Here is a 17,662-nt window from a genome sequence, read left to right as displayed (position 1 = left end):
TCAGCCTTTGGTCACAGAGGCTGTTTGCCAACAGAGGTAACTCTACTGCTTGAATGCATCACGACTGCTAGAATGACAGTTTCTTTGTAATTCAGAGCAGAACTGAAATTGACTTTAAAAAGTATCAATACCAATACTGATAGTGCTACTTTTTATTATTTTTGGTTTGATGCATCATTAACTTGCAGGTGTTGTTTCTTTAATTACTTTGTTAGAACCTAGGATAATTTGGACAGAGTTTGTATCAGCCTACAAATTACTTTAGGAACATTTTGACACGATAAACAGCAAAAATAGAAAAACGAAACAAGTTTGTGCACTTTTTTTCTAAATAAATAAAATTATGATTCGAGAGCAAATCAAAACAAAATCATTTTTTGAGGTAGCGTTGAGAAACTGCAGAACAAATTAAAATAAAATTTCAAGACGGAATCTGAAACTAAAGTATCAATCCTACCACTCTAATATCGATCCGATACCGATACCGACTTGTTATCGATATTATCAATGTCTTGGATCGATCTGTCCTCCTCTACCTTGTGTCAGATAGTCAGTCCATTGCTGTCTCGGCACACAGAAGTGGAAAGAGGTGTTTTTGCCACGTGTTTCCAGAGCACGATGTCACACCAAGGCCGAGTCTCAAACCGCTTTTTACCTTCTCAGAGTGAGAATATTTCAAACAAAACTCTCCGTTTCCTTCTGGTTGGAGCAGCACAATACTTCAAGGTCTACCGAATGCACTAGGCAGAGAACCAGGCTTACACTCTAACCACAAAAAAAAAACACAGCATTTTTGCCCTTATTTGCAAATCCCATGACTTTCCATGTTCCGAAATGAAATTCCATGACTTTCCAGGTTTTCCATGACCGGTACAGACCCTGTTAGAGGCTTGATCAGTAGCATAAAGCCACTTAGCTAAAGACCATTGTTTGACATGTATCCACATACATTAAAAAGAAATAGAAAGGAATATTGCCCTTAAACACACTGAAAACCATGCTCTGTCAAAGTATAGATAGGGTATTAATAATGTGTTGAAGGTTGATAACAATCATCAGTTTTTGTCAATTTATATATTTTAACTGAAGGATAAATTAATATGAAGAAAGGCTCATGGGTGGACGATGAGCCCATCTTCAGATTAGGCTCATCATCCTAATCTGAAGATGGATGGATCCATCCACGAGCCTGGCCATTGGGTAGAAGGCTGGGTACGCCAGTCTGTCACAGGGCAACACAGAGGCAAACAACCACATTGACACGTAAGGGCAATTTAGACAGAGCAATTTATCTATAAGTAGCTATGTTTCCACTAAAAATGTGCGAAAATCTTTGTCTATATTCTGATAATGTCAAAAAAAGAGAAGAATTTTGCCATTGCGGCATTTCCATTAAAAAAGACGTGAAATTAAAATCAGGTGTGAATTTGCTTTTTCACACGATAAGTCATTAAAAGTTGTGGCAGCGACTGACGTAAACAGTTACATGATGTTATGTTCATAACTCAGACATGGCGCTAGCTTTCTTCACCTGTCAGCCAATCAGAGGAGACATCTGCGTTTTACTCAGGTGTTTTGAGAGTCAAGCCCCTCGTACCTGGGAGTGGCTACGTATGCAGCGTTTTGGGGAAAATTGCAGCCTGTAATTTTACACAAGAGGGATTCAACACGTTTGAATGACACACAACTTTTTATGAACTGTGCGGTCCTGTGAGAGCTCTGGTGGAGCCAGCGGCACATTGTTAAAAACAAACGAGCAAACCACAAATTAGGCTACTTCCTGTTGTCATTTTTGTTGTTTTTGGCAGTGGTAACACCCGGCTGTTGATCACGTGATCGTGTGACGCACAAAAAGTGTTTCTATTGCAGTTTTGCGAAATACATCTATTTTGATACGGCTGAAAAACCACCTCATACAAGCCCAACCACCTTTTATAGAAAAACTTGATTTATATTTTTTTTTCAATGTTTCCGTGTTTCCATTAAGCAAATTCACTTTTCCCCAATTTGCGCAATTTTATGGTCAGTGGAAACGTAGTTGGTCATGTTTTTGGTCTTTGGGAGAAACCCAGAGCGGCCGATGTGAACCCACACATTCAGGTGCGTGTTGCCCTCTTTGCATTGGCGTCAAATAAAAATGTAATCCTGACAGATATGCGCAAAAATCAACTTTCCCTGCAATAGAAATCATCCCCCGGAGAAGGAGTATTTACTTATTTTAAAGGTTATATAAGATTGATTTACCTGTGAATATTAAAACAGCTGAACGCAGCTTAACTCTAACACACTTACTATGCGAAGGTCTCTGCAGTACAGTTTGGTGAACCAGGTGTTATATGCCATTGATGCAACAATCACCGCCAAATCCCTGGAGAAGATGAAAACGGCGTAAACGGAGCGTCGTACTTTAGAGTTTAAAGCTCTTGCTCATCTTTTGTCACCGACCTGCTCTCCAAGTGGCTGAAGTCCAGCAGGTTAAACTCTCGGCTGTCCTGGGAGTGATAGATAGTGTCCACATCCTAGGAGCAATATTACCCGTGAGCCTCTTCTTCTGCAATGTATGACCACTCATTTTGCGCTCGGTGCCACACAGTATGTAATACTAAAAGCACTCACAGTGGCACCGACACAGTCCCACAGCTCTTACCCACTGCACTTCCTCCTTGCAGCTGATGCCATTATAGTCGCACAGAGCAGCGTAGGTCTCTGAGAAGCCTCCTGAGGGAGGCGGGCGGGAGGAAAACAAACAAGAGAGAGAAGCAAAAGAAGAAAAAAACAGAAATGAGTAAAAGGAATGAGGAATGATGCGAACAGCTGCTTCTTTCAGCCGTAAAGGAGAAAATGCACACGCAAACATTTGTCCCAATTATCAATCTTTCATTTACGCAACGGCTTTAAAGGGAACATCTGGGAGAGCGTTACTGAAGTGTGCGTCTGCCAGCCTCCTCTTGAGCCTGCCAAAGCCGCCGACACGTGCTCGTATCGCCGTGTGTGACTCCACGTGTTTCGCCTGTGTGCAAATTCTCCCGCTTGATGATAACGTCTCTATTTACCACAGGCCCTCTGGGTTTCCACTGAAGTCTCCGAGCTGGGCGAATACTTCCTGCTGCCCTCCGAAAGGTCGCTGTCTGAGTGACAGATGGACGGGCTGCCGGCATACAAAGAAACACAGATACTGTATGGGCTCGTCTATCTTTTTGATAATTGTGCAAATAAAGGTCATGCGTCTTCAGTACTCTGGTATATCAAACGATGCACAGACGTGTGATGACTAGGCATGGGCTGGTATTGAGAGGTTTTGAAAAGTCACAGTTTCAAAACTGCCAATAACTCCTACCCCCAACTATTAGAGATGCACTGATTCAGGTGCATCTCTAATTCTTATACATTTTGTTTTTAATCCGGGCGGTTATTCTCTGATTTGCGTTATTATTTTCCTTGATTAGTCTATGGTCACAGATATACCGTGTTCCAGATTATTATGCAAGTGATATTTTCTCAGATTTTCTTAAACGGTCAATGCAAATGATGGTCAGTATAATTTTCAAGTATTTTCAGTATTTTTCAGTATTTTTTTCTAAAATCAAAAACTCAAAATGCACTGTTCCACATTACAGCAGATTTTCTAAACATTTTATGGATTATAAAGAACTGCAAACTGTCATTCTTTGAATGTGCAGCATTAAATGGTCACATGTACTAAAATCAAAAGCTATTTAAATCAAAAACATCTTAACAGACCGAGTTACATGTTAACATAGGACCTTCTTTGATATCACAGCACAATTATTGATCCATTGAACTTGTGAGTTTGTGGAAAGTTTCTGCTTGAATTTCTCTGCAGGATATCAGAAAACTTTCCCAGAGCTGCTGTTTGGATATGAACTGCATTCCACCCTCAGATCTTCTGCTTGAGGAAACTCCAAAGGTTCTCAATAGGGTTGAGGTCAGAGGTCAGAGGAGGATGGTGACCACACCATGAGTTTCTCCTCTTTTATGCCCATAGCAGCCAATCCACCACTGCGTCCATCTGGACCATCCAGGGTTGCACTGCAGTCATCAGTGAACAAGTCTGTTTGAAAATTAATCTTCATGTACAGCTGGACCCACTGCGACCGTTTCTGCTTGTGAGCTCTGGTTAGGGGCCCAATAGTAGGTTCATGCACCACAAGCCTCTGGAGGATCCTCCACCTTTAGGTTCCACAGGCATCAGCAGCTTCAAATAACTGTTTGCTGCTTTGTAAAGGCATTTTAACAGCTGCTCTCTTAATCCAATGAATTTGTCTAACAGAAACCTTCCTCATTCTGCCTTTATCTGTACAAACCCATCTTTGTTCTGAATCAGCCACAAATCTCTTCACAGTACAATAAATGCTTCAGTTTTCATTAAATATCTAATGTTTTCATATCTTGTCATACGACACTACACTATCTGATGATTTTCTTCAGCAGAGATTCTTTCTCTTTCCCATTTTGCTTGAAACCTGTGGCCTGCTTAATAATGTGGAACATCCTTCTTAAGTAGATTTCCTTTAATTGAGCTCAGCAGACAAACTATTCAACCAGCTCTCTGAAATCAATTATAGTGATTCAAAGAGCCCTGACACACAATAAAATCTATAAATTCAATAGCACAGCAAAAAATGTTGTTTATGACACTTAAATCCAATTTGCATAATAATTTAGACATGGTGTAGTTTGGGTAGAAATATCAGCGACCACAGTTTCTCTGTCTGTGGGAGTCTCTGACCGGCCCATGTCTGGTGACAACTAGTTCAGATTTTCTCTTTCAGAACGGGAACACTTACGCAAAGATGGAATTGTTGAATATTCGGGACAGGGCGAAATTAATATGGCTGACCACATGATTGAGGTGTTCGCGGGACTCGAACCTCAGGGTGTAACCGGACTTGTCGGTGTCGATAATAACCTGCACCAAAAAAAAAAATGCAGGAAAAACAGAAATGCAGTAAACATAATTCAAAAGAAATGTCTTTTTTATTTTTTATTACATTTTTTGGTTTCAGGTCTGGATTTGTTTCAGGGTTTTTTTTTTCTGCCTACAACAACTCAACAATCACAAATCTCGAGCCACGCCCAGCCGTGAGAATCCGTGTACGCTTTGTAAGCTCGTCCTTGGTTGTCAATACCGACAAACCAGAACATTTTCATTACTTATACTTCAGCAAGTTACAAAAGAAATATAAACATTAAACACGCTTCACGCGGCGCTACACACTGCGCTGCATGTCAAAACAGCTCTTCCACTCTTCGCCCCCTCCCCCCCAACGTGATGTAAGAGTGTGAACACTGACGCAAACAGCAGTGGCAGAAATGTGAAAAGAGAGAGAGAGAGAGAGAGAAAAGCAGAGTTTGGTACACTCACCTGGTGATCAGGGTGAGAATTCAAAGCTCGAATCTCCAAGAAGTTGAACGTGGTTTCGACCTGTTGTCAAAGATACATTTCAGAAAGTAATGACTGCGGTTGGAAATGAAGCTAAAAAAAAAAAGAAAAAAAAAAAGATCTCACACTGAACATTTATTTGAGAAAGCTGTAAGAAGCACCTTAGCCGGAATCTTTGGAGCCAGGAAATAGAGACGCCATGTTGTGAGAACCTTACAAAAAAAAGAGAAGAAATAAAGCAAATCAGATTGAATGAAGATTGTGGAAAGGTTCACTGCACATTCACACTCCCCACAGGGAGGAAACGGTCCGAGGAGTTTCCATGGTAATGATGGGAAGCATATGCTCTTGTATCGATCCAGCTAAAAGCCCTGCAACGTCAGTGACACTTGAACATCTTGTGATGCAGGCTGAGAAACGGCGAAGCCTTACAGTAATTTTTTTTTACATGCTGCTGCAAAGGCCGGATGTGATTCTATTAGCTTTACATCGATTTTGCTGCAGGCAACCAAAAAAAAAAAAGAAAAGTGGCACGTGCGTTTATTTTGAGAAAAGGCACTTATGGTGGGCAGAATGACCAAATTTGGTTCGTGTAGTTTCTGCCCAGGGAAGAACTAAAAAAATTCAGAACTGCAAAAACAAAACAACAAAACGTCTTCCTCCAACCGTCAAGTCAATGCATTTGTGCTAAAAATAGTAAATCTGATTATGCAGTGTCAGGATGCCAGATGACTGTTTTTAGATCAATGCAAATTTATAGAGTGTGTATGTGGAAGTACGCAACTCGCTCCTACGTCTGTATGAATGACCGAAGCTCCTCTGTGCCTTGCAGAGGTATTCATAAGCTTCAGGGTACACTACATTGCCAAATGTATTGTGCCGCTTGCCAATACACAAACATATGAACTTTAATGATGGCCCATTCTTATTACAAAGACTTTAATCGGGTGTCTGGCTGACTGTTTGCTGCAGTAACAGCTTCAACTCTTATTGGAAGGCCAATAACCTGGTTGATGGGACAAATCTCTGCCTTCTTCCAGGTGAGTATTGATGTTAGATGAGACGGCTCGCAGTTTCCACTCCAATTCACCCCAAAAACGCTGGATCAGGTCGAGGTCAGGACTGCTGACCAGTCAAGTTCTTCACCGCAAACTCACTCATCCATGTCTTAATGGACCTCGGTTTGCAGACCGGTGCACAATCATGCTGTAACAGAGCGGTTCATCTTCTAACTATTTCCAAAGCATAAAGCTGTGGAAGATGCCGTGGTATGCTGAAGTATTAAGACGTCTTTTCACTGGAACTAAGAGTCCAAGATCAACTCCTGAGAAACAGGATTATCCCTTCTGAACCAAACCTTGAGACAAACGAGTCAGGCAAGAGTCGTTTTCACAAATTCAGACCCATCCCTTAGACTGCCAGGTGGAGAGGCGTGATTGGCTATTTGTCCAGAGAACACATCTCCACTGCTCTCCACTCCAGTGGCAGCAGGTTTACACCGCCGCATCTGATGGTGACTGAAGCTGCTTGGCCATGGAAACAAAAACCTCTTCTGTGAATGAGGTCTGGAGCTATTGACTGAATACTTCTGCGAAACACGTTTGCGTAATGAACCCTCCAGGTTAAATCCGATCAAGCCTCTGAGAGACAGAGCTCCTATTTTTTGCAAACGCACCTTTCCAAAAGAATAAAGTCAGTGTGTCTCTCTTCATCAAGGCAAACAAAGGGGAGTGATTCTTTGGCATTTTGCTGCTCTCTGCCAGCCCCTGAGTACTGCCCTCTGCTATGTCTCTTCTCCTCTTCTGCTCCGTCGCTCCCAATCATTTACTCTATTCTCTCGGATGGCCCCCGCTTAAAACACCCTATCCACCCCCTTACTAGAGGACACAGCATGCTGACCCACACCTAAATCGACCCCACGTTGTCTATCCCCAGCGATAGAGCAGTAATTAAGTTAGTGTTCTCCTGCTCTGCTCTCTTGTTTTTTCGTTGAGAGGAGCTTGACACGGGTCTGTCTGAAGCGTGCACTGACAGCCCTTTTACACCCACACAGCAAAATGTGCTTGTGAGATGGAGAGAAGGAGCGCTGGGTGGGGTGAGGCAGGAGCGGCGGGGGGCGGGAGGGGAGGAATCTGCGGTTCGCTTCAAAGGCTGTCTGAAGGAGTTGATTAGAAAGACCAGATTGGATCACATTACGGTGATGAGTCTGGGTTACAGCGGGCTGTTAAGAGAGCGCGTACGAGTAAATAGAGGTAAATCATGCTGAGGCAGCAGGCGAGAGAGACTCTTATCTGAGCATTTTGCATCAAAAGAGAGAGCATGCATTCATCATTCTTATGACGTTGTAAAACTCTGCTGCTGGACTGATACTCTAATCTTTTTCTTTTGTCTGAATGTTCAGAGGAAGCTTGTGTCAGAAATAAATTGACGTGACTTGTGGTGATGGAGGGAAACCACCGATCCCATCCTGAAACATGCATTGACTCCACAAGCTAGCTAGCTAGGGTTCTACCTTCCTTAAAACTCCCTGGATTAATGAAATATAAACACATTTATCCTTCCTTTTCCTGTGCCAAATGCCAGGCCAGTGCATGTGATCAAGCTCCAATCTCTTTTTTTTTCTTGTCTTCTGTGTGCGCCCAGCAGGAGTGAGAACCCTTGCCTTCCAGTTTAGCTTTTGAGAGGAAGCAGTAAATGAGACAGGAACTGGAAAGAGATTACGGGGAAAGATGTTCATTTTTTTTGGCAGATACACAAATCAAAGAGTCTGAATATCAAAGGCTGTGTACGCCGAAACTCTCCTAACTGCCCATTCTCGCCACACGATGATTCATTAAAGCGTCCACTGAGTGGAGCTTTGAGCTGCCAAGGCGAAGAAGCTCATTTGCTCAAGGAAGGAATGAAGAAGCAACAGGAGTCCCTGATAAACAGGAGGGAAACGGCTCTGATTGTACTGCAGCACCAACAGTAAAACGCCTCTGTGCAGTGTGTGTCTGCGATATGCCCGCGAATACCCTTCCACTTCGCCCTGCAAGGCGGAGGAGGACTGCATCTCGCAAATGGCGGCATTCATCCTCGGTCCGGTCCGAGTTCCGGTCCACGGTGTAAGAGGATAGCTGCCCCAGATTTTCTTTGGATAGCTGGCTCAGCTTCCCCTCGCTCCAGCAGAGATTTCCTTCTCTGCCCCATATTCTCTGATGAAAGAACCCCAGAATCAAAGGCTGCTAAGCACCCCCACTGCTTCCACTTTGTGCCTCACAGACACAGAGGGGATCCATAGGCGCTTCCACAGACGCTGCAGATCCAATATTTATCCTGCCAGGCTGCCAACAGCGCCCGCTGATGTGGGACACCGGCCCTAATGCAGTTAGCATCTGACCGGAGAATCAAGGCGCTTGCTCTGGCTGGTAAACTGCGAGGAGCTGCTATAATGCTGGCGTGGCTATCAGCACTTTGACAGAGATCCAGCAGGACTGGACTTCAAAGACACAGAACATACATGATATACAGTATACGTGTTGGCAAGAGTTAACAGAAAAGGCCCATAAAGTCAGCGCAGATGGAAGAAGAAAGGCGACTTACCAGAATCCTGTCCTCTGTTTTGCCGTTTTTGGTGTCAAGCTTAATGCTACAAATGAACTTGATGGATGATTTATCAATAATCTTCCGGATGCTTTCTGCCAGTAAAAAAAACAAACAAACAAAGAAACATATTGTTAAAGTTGGACTCATTAGACATTTAGTGTGAGACAAACTCCATATTTGGTACATTTATACAGTTGCAATGACTTGCAGAAGTATTCAGGCCACATTTTGTTAAATTATAATGACATTTTTCAAAGTATTTAAGCAGATACAGTCCAACACGTACCTGTGAAGAGTGGTTGTTAAGTGTGGCATGCATTTTGTATTCAGCCTCTTTTAATCCGATTCCCCTAAATCAAATCAATGGTAACCAATTGACTTTAGAAGTCACCTAAATACGAGACCACAAGACTATAATGGAATAAAACTAACACTCCACACTATCTTTTCTTAAGCAAGGTCAGGAAACCTGAGTTGGTTGGCGATAAATAAAGAGCAATCCTGGAAGAAAAGCTGTAAAAGATTTGTGACTGGGGATAGACGTTCACCTTCCAGGAATACAAAACAGACAGCTAAATTTACAGTAGAAAGAGTTCAGACCAAAGCATCGCTGTGGATTAGAATGGCCCAGTCAAAGTCCAGACCTGCAAGGAGTTTACAATTTTTAGCAAAACTTGAAAATGACTGTTCACATATGATCTCCATCCAGTCTGGTTGATGGAGTATTGACTCATAGGCGCTGGATACCAACGCATACAGAAAATTAAAACTATGCATAATGCCTCACTATATATCACCATTATACTTACTTTGTATTGGCCTATCAAATAAAACTCCATAACAATACACGGACGATTGTGGCTGAAACGTGACAAAAGGTGTAAAAGTTAAACCATGCAATCTTTCAGTCTTTCCGATGCATATAAATTATGTCTGCATTTATGTTTTCTAAATCACCTCACTGTCTAGCAGTAACGCAGCGTCTACACTGTAAAGACACATGCGTTTCCAACAGCAGCAGTATTATTTTTGATGAGCAGAAAATGAGACAGAATGTTTACTGTGCAGGATTATTTGAAGACCCTGCTTTCTCCACTTGCTGGTTTTAATTCAGCTGGATTGCCCACAGGAACACATGGCTAAAAACATTTAGAAAACTAAAAGCTTACACACTTCAGGCTAAAATAACTGGGCCAAATACAGATAAAGGGAAAATGTGACGGTACTAATTAAACTAGCCAGTAAAATTAGAGACCAGACCTGCATTCACATCTACAAACAATAACTAAGGCTTGTGTCAAGCGTGACATTTAACTGCGTTTGCCATGACTCTTCAACATTGAACAAAAAGATGATACATATGCTTCAAACCTATCAGGAATCTAATTCCATCAGTTTCATTCACACTGCATGGCAGATAATATGTGGAGAAGGCTATGTCAAAGATTTGATCTGCTGATTTGTATTTTAGTCAATAAGATGATATAGGAGCAGCCTTCTTAGCTAATAAGTGGTGATTATATACTTATATTAGTATAAAAACAATTTAAATCAAAGTCATTCTATGTGTGACATTTTGTCTGGTATTTTATGTTTGCATGTATTCTAGAGGACATTTAAAATGGCCAACAATTCAAAATCTAGCCCATACCCTGACAGAAAAAGCTTGAAAGATCCAAGAGATAATAGACCTTCACCCTAATACATTTAGCAGAAATGTACTGCATTCCTGTAATGTAATCTACTCCTCCCTGAATCAGATGCCTCCAAATGCATTTTCCTTTTTCAGCTCTGAAAAATGCCAGTCTTCTTCCCTCAGTAACAGCACCTACACCGAAGAGTGTGTCAGTAACCTTGAACTAGTAGCCCCTAGTGTGCTGCATTCACAGACTGGAGAAAGGTCGGATTTTGAGTTTACGACTTGGTCACAGTGGATTAGAGTCGGCCAGTTGTAGCTTTGCTAATATTAGTTAGCCTAGTCATTGAACACAGTTAGCAAAGCCTATTCATTAACTTTTTTTTTTTTTTTTTTTTTTAAAACCTGCACCTGAAACACAGCTAAGTTGGATTTGAAGTCATTCACAGATTGGAGCTACAACTTGTGAAGTAAATTGAAGGAAGCCTGCAATTCAGTACATATGAGAAATAAGAGCTGGACGATACGACTGAAAAATTTATCACAACATACATACAACATGTTTTTTTTTTGTTTTTATTATCTCAAATACTGCCTAACTGGTGACGTGACCTTTTCTGTTTCATCTAGTTTCCTCTTTAGCTGTTGTAATGCAATTACTCCGTTCTCCACGCCGTTCTTTTTTATTTATTTTTTAAGCCGTTATGAGACGCGGTGGTGAAACCTGAAACTGCTGCAGCGAAAGTTATGCGACAGGTTGTTGCTAGGTAACCAAAGAGTGAGTGAGTTGATGCCACCAACCCTTTCTTATAGCTTGCTGTGACAGGTTTAGCGACTAAAACCTTTCCTCTGCCTACATGCCCCAGCATGTCGTGAAACTATTGAACATTCTATCTGACTTATTATCTATCGATACCGGTCACATCTCAACCATGATATATACTGTTATTAATTTATTGTCCAGCCGAAGAGACAGCCAGCTGTTCTGGTGGCCCTAAGTATTGGCTTAGTTTGTTTATGCCTTGGCCCGGCTCTGGCTTTGCTGTAAAACACAAAGTAGCAGCAAATTTTGGGGTAAAGATCACATTTTCAACATTCATGTCTGACTAAATAATAAGCATAACGCCACAGACATTGCGAAAGCCTAAGAGCATTCCGAGTTTCTCTTAAAAAAAAATAGAAAAACTTTCTGGATATGCATTAAATTTGTTTTCTCCATCAGAGGGCAAACGCAGAGCAAACGCAGAGCGACCTCAAGAGCATCACCCTCCATGATTCACAGGGATCTGTTCCCGTCAGCCACGGTCTGAATCGCACATACGCAGCTCATGACCTGCCGCTCCGAGCCCGGCATCTTTACTCACCGGGTGCGCACACAGCAGCCGCACGCTGCCACAGAAGCACACATTCGCTAGAAGGAATTACATGATTCACAGTCTCAATTACAGTAGCTGCTCAGCATCCCGACAGATGAGTTTATGAGGAAATCGATAGCAAAGCTGGAGGCACTGGGATTTGGCTCTGAAGTTCATACAGCCTGAGAAACAGCCAAGTCTTTCGGGCGCATAATGAGTCTTTGGGAAGAAAAGCATTGTTGATGTTTTGCATCAAGAACTTTATCCCATTTCCTGCAGAGTACACTGCACTTTACATTTTCCTACCATGCTTCGTCAACTGCTTTATGTACGTATACACACTGACGCGGATGAATCTGTTGGCATTCCTAGGAAAGATAGCATAATAAATCTGAAAATACGCACGCCTTTTATTGCAGTAGCATAATCTTGCCGGAAAAAATGCAAGCTTTAACTTAGGGTGATTTATTCAGTGGGTAAAAATGTCCAACCACAAGTGGAACAATTGTTGCTACTGCGAACGATCTAATTGAAATAAATGTAGCTGAAACGTTTGTTGTTGTTTGAAATTACTTTAGGGTGACCAGACTATACATTGGCTTCTAATTAGTAATTTATTTACTAATTTAGTAATGAATTTCCCTGGAGGATAAGTATGACATGACTCAGAGGCTCGTCTTTTAGCAACAGGCCACTACATTGGGTCAGGAGATATCTAGCCATCGCACAAAGTGAGCAGGATGCAAAATAATAATAATAAAAAAAGCTCACAGTGAGAAATCTGCATCAAGGAGTGGCGTCTTAGTGTCACTAAGTCTCCATGACGACCAATAGATACACTCTACATTGTTTGTCAGGAAGGCATGTCAGAAAAAGCGTTTTTCCGTCAAAGATGCTAAGTTTGCTGACCTCTGCAGGAGGTTGTAACTGGTCGGCTTTGGTCAGATGTGATTAAGTTCAAACTTTGAGGCAACAAACACTCCTGAGAGGTTTGGTGTAAAATCAAGAAATAATGTGTGGGAAAAGTTTCCCATGCGTGTCCAGTAATAGTTCCTTTTTCAATGTCACTGAAAATCTTGCGAGAGTGCACGGCTTCTCAGCCTTTTTGAAATACCAGCCAATTAAAAAAAAATATATTAAAAAAAATTTAATTCTCCTTGCTTCTTCCACTGCGTCTTTCAGCAGGATTACGATCTGACACGTGTGCGGCCAAATCAATTTACAAATGGTTGATTTGGGTTCTAAAATTGATCATTGCAGCTACTAAAGACGAAAACTTGTGGGATAAGTGAAAGAGAACGAGCATGAGAGAGGAGTCAGTCTATGCACAGCGACCTTAAACTCCATCCATCCATCCATCGCATTCAGGACAGAGACATAGGAAATGAACACTTACCTTTACTTTAAATAACTATTTACAGATCTTAACAGAGATTTAAATATTTTAACATATTAGTTAAAACTGTCATAATAATGAGGCAGATAATCTGTGAAAAAACATCAAGCTCCTCTGAGATTCTACAGAAATACACCACTCAGTCAGAAACAACCAATTGGAGTCAGGAGGAGGGTCTTAGAGATATGAATCAGCCTCATGTATGTGCTGCTCACACCCTCCCCCTTGCTACATGATTTGCTACAGTCTGCCACAAATGCTCAGGCTAGTTAGCATGTGTGACCGGTCCAAACGTTCACTCTGCGTTGTGTGTTTCTATTGGTGTATCAAATAGAACCGGAGCCAGATCTTGGTCGACCGTCTTTTATTTTGTCCGTTCAATGTATCAAAAGAAACAGCAGAGAGCGCTCTGCACAGTCTGGTCCAAAGCACCTCCCTTTGCAAGAAAATAACATCCAAAATAAAAGAAACGACCAAGAAAAACCTGCCACAACAGTGTGAAATCAAGCTAAGCGCAGTTACATAACTGCAACACGGGAACTAGCATTAGCTTGCTGTACATTTAAATAAAATCTAATTTCAGCTCGTGTAGACCAGGTAACTTTAATTTATTTAAGAAAATAAAATAAAGACATATCCCTTTAATCGCCAATATAAATATACAACTTATGAAACGTGAATTAACCAAGAAATTGCGTGAGGTGCGTTCAAGTGCAATAGGAAACATTAACTGCTCATTTCAAACAGGTACTAATAAAAATAAATAATTTACATAACACATGACTGATTTAGTGGAATTTGAAGCTTAACTTAAAGTAATACAATTAACTTGTTACACACAGCCACCGATGACGGCGATTAAACAGTTATCCTGTAATAGTAAATTGTTTATCCGAAATTAGCACATTGAGCAGCGCATAAATAAGGTCGCTTGACAGGCACTAAGACCCTCCCTCCTGGCTCTGATTGGTTGTTTCTGATTGGGAGCGGTGTATTTCTGCTGACGATTTTTTTTCAACAAATGATCTGTCTCAATACAAGAAATATGTAAAAAAAAAAAACAACCAAAAAACATATTTTTATAACAATTACATACTGCAGCTCGTCAGGGTTCTTCATTTAAAACTAGTTCACCCAGTGTAGGTCAATGTATTCTAATGGTTTTTAGATATATCCAGCTGAGGTGCCATTAAAACATTTAGTGGAAGCAATGTTTATAGTTAAACTATTACTTTAAAGCATATACACACACAGAAAAAAAAAAAGATCACGCATTACTCTCTGTGCACGGCACCTCGGTACAAACAGTCCATCTATATTTGTAACTTTAGCTGCTTCCCGGTGACCTTGTGCGGGTCCGCAGGCCACCAGGTGCCTCTCCTGACGGAGAGCGCAGGCGGGGCTGCAGGGGGCGGTGCAGCCCGGCAGGTGACTGAACGCGGGAGCGGGGATTCCACCGGATTAATCATCACAGAGCGCCTAATAGAGCCATTACGAGTAATTAACTCAGCAGCAGAGTCCCTGCCACCCGGAGCATGTGTGCAGGCGGCGCGCGCGAGAGTGCGCGTGTGCGCAATAGCACTGAAATCCGAGCGGAGCTGTGACTTTGACATATGTAAGCTGTTGCTGTTTGACGAGGACAGAAATAAATATTTGTGCATCTTGTGTGCCCCCGCTTGGTTTGTACAGGGTCTGCATTTTTTTTTTTTATCCCTTCTTCTTCTTCTTCTTGGTGAGGTACGGTGAACATCTGCTCTGTCAGGACCCTCTTTTCTGCACTTTGCGTGCACGAAACAAACATAAACGAGTCGCAAAAATAGAAATAACACCCATTACTACAGAGACATGCGGCTACAAGGGAAAATCGCACTGGAAAAGATCCATTAGTAAAAACGTGCAGGGGAACAACATCCATGAGTGCAAACCGTAATTTCCACAACGCCCCTTTTTTTTTTCTCCCCTCTCTGGCCTAAGGCTTGTTTTTTAATTATTTTTTTTCCTACTGCCTCGTCCTGTGAGAAGGGCTCACTTAAAGAAAAGCAGCGCCTGTCTTCTACCCTGTGAACGATTCGCCGTCACATCAGCGATTACTTCCCCCTGCCCTGATAATGAAACAGCCAGCCCCGGAAAGCTTCGGGACAAAACATGAAGGTGCAGCTCATGACGAGCATCCGATGCGTCGGCTCGGTCTCAGCCTCCGACAGCCGCGCGGAGGGGAGGGAAAAAAAAAAACAGCATCCAGAGAACTGACCGCACGCGCGCCCCCGGCTTCACGCGGGCATCATTTGAAGAGCTAAACAACGGAGAGGACCCACCTGTCATATCCTTGGTCACACTGACGAAACCAAAGGCTGAGATCTCTTTAGAAGCCATGTCTGCTCCTCTCTCCTACCGCCACCACGCTTCCTCTCTCCTCCACCTCTTTCCCGCTGGACCTCTCTCTCTCTCTACCTCTCTCTTTCTCTCCCTCCCTCTCTCTCTCTCTTTTTCAGTAACAGACAGTGAGGATGCTCTCTCTCCCAGGCATTCCAGCAGAGCATCCGACTGGCCGCTTCCTGGAAGAGAACCTGGGGAGACTGGGATGTAAGAGAAAGGGGAGGTGGTGGAGGGATGAATAATGGTGATGATGATGGAGGTGGTGAGGAGGAGGAGGAGGAGGGGATCACTGAGCCATGAGGAGGCTGCTGTGGATACCTGTGAGAACAGACACTGGACTGAAGTTTGTAATTTAATTGGAAAGGAGAAGGAATGAGAACAGGAAGAGGCAATTTAAAACAAAAATTATCTACATAATGCATAAATTCACATTTCGGTGGGGCGCCTCCATGACGTTTTGGGAAGAGGTGACCAGAATTTTATAAATAAAATCCACCTGCCAACTTCTTTGCAAAAATGTTACAATTAAAAACCTCTCAGGACAGACAAGACAAATAGGTTCTAGTGACATGTAATTAAAGAGAGTCCATTTTCATCCAATGAAATCAATACCAGCTGCGAAAGCACCACCATTAACTCTGTCCACAAAGGGGGAAAAAAACCCTGACTAAATATAGAATCACTGCTATAGGGGTACTATCCATAGCAGAGCAAAATTAGGATGATTGCAAATAGTGGAGAACAGGAGACAACATCAGTAAGATGAACAATTAAAACATTTGTCCTGATTTAGCTGAATTTATTTCATTTACACCTCTTGTTCCCTGTGTCAAGGGTCAGATTCCACACACACTTCTGCTGAATGTGTTAATTATCATCTAGCAGAGCAAAATCTACTAATCTAAACAAAATCCGTCATATCTGAAATATTCGGGAAGCAGCTAACGGTGGACCATCAGCTAGACTATTAATAACTTGCCGTATCTTTTTATTTTCGTCTCTGATCATGGTGGCTGTGTTATTTGCAGCGTTAATTGAGGTAAAAGAGAAATAAAACACACTCAGTAACTAAGGCCAAGGCATCTGGAACCTACTGTTAGCTGCTAATATGCTAATGTTGACAGAAGACATTAATCAGACTGGGACGATCGTAGTTTAGGCGCTCCTCTTGTTTTCGACTGCATGCTAACCCGATAACTCTGCTACAAAGTGTGCATCTCTTGCATGTAGTTTCACGTGTTTCTGACATGGGACACATCACATTGGTGGCTTTATCTGTTGACGAAAAGGTTCTTAAATGCATGACTTATGGTGTCTCAGACAGGTCAATTTTACGCTTCATTCGGACGCACCCGTGACGTTGATGGAGAGAGGCCCGGTGTGTTCGCAGTAAATATTTGTCATTTGCTCGAGACCGAGTGGTACATCAAGAGATTTATAATCCAAATGCTTCGACGTGGCACATTGCCATAAGAACCTGTATTAAGGTTGAGATACAGACTAAATTATGTTAAATAAACCTGCGGTGGAATAGTAGAAAATATAAAGCAATGACGTTATTTGCTGCTGGCGGGAGCCATGATTAATAGTTCACTGGTTGCTGTAATGTAATGGTGTGATGGTAAATCTTAATCCTGTCATGCAAATGGATCTTACTTTGCCAGCTAAATGTTTCTGTTCCTAAAAAAATGGTGCAAAACGAATACCAGTGAGCTCCCTGTAGATTTTAGACACAAAGTTATCAAACTAATGCGTGTAACCAAGGTTGATTTTAACTTAAGACACTGAAACTTGTCGGTTTTTCAAAGAGTACAGCTGAGAAGGGACCACCAGAGGCATTTTAACAAATGTTTTAAAATACTGTAGATCACAGAACCTGTTGGAAAGGACCTACAATTAAATAACGCACT

General features: G+C 42.0%; 1 protein-coding gene across 4 annotated transcripts in view; it reads right to left on the bottom strand.

The window, feature by feature from the left end:
- Positions 1-15,962, bottom strand: part of LOC116726020 (capping protein, Arp2/3 and myosin-I linker protein 3-like) — a 41,555-nt gene extending 25,593 nt beyond the window's left edge. For 2 of the 4 annotated variants that reach the window (XM_032572480.1, XM_032572481.1), the window contains exons 1-9: positions 15,692-15,961; positions 8,987-9,081; positions 5,566-5,616; positions 5,387-5,446; positions 4,809-4,930; positions 3,054-3,148; positions 2,648-2,718; positions 2,446-2,519; positions 2,293-2,368 (exon numbers count right to left, since the gene is read on the bottom strand). In XM_032572480.1, coding sequence (XP_032428371.1) covers positions 2,293-2,368; positions 2,446-2,519; positions 2,648-2,718; positions 3,054-3,148; positions 4,809-4,930; positions 5,387-5,446; positions 5,566-5,616; positions 8,987-9,081; positions 15,692-15,749 — 702 coding nt within the window. In that variant the 5' untranslated portion in view covers positions 15,750-15,961. Of the gene's footprint in view, positions 1-2,292; positions 2,369-2,445; positions 2,520-2,647; positions 2,719-3,053; positions 3,149-4,808; positions 4,931-5,386; positions 5,447-5,565; positions 5,617-8,986; positions 9,082-15,691 lie in introns of those variants that run through there. The other 2 variants (XM_032572482.1, XM_032572484.1) reach the window with 2 other exon arrangements.
- Between the last annotated feature and the right edge of the window lie 1,700 nt (positions 15,963-17,662).

Source organism: Xiphophorus hellerii, chromosome 9, assembly GCF_003331165.1.
Source record: "Xiphophorus hellerii strain 12219 chromosome 9, Xiphophorus_hellerii-4.1, whole genome shotgun sequence".
In the NCBI taxonomy this organism is placed as follows: domain Eukaryota; kingdom Metazoa; phylum Chordata; class Actinopteri; order Cyprinodontiformes; family Poeciliidae; genus Xiphophorus; species Xiphophorus hellerii.
Note: the sequence above shows the minus strand (reverse complement) of the source record. Positions and strands in the feature narration are given on the sequence as shown.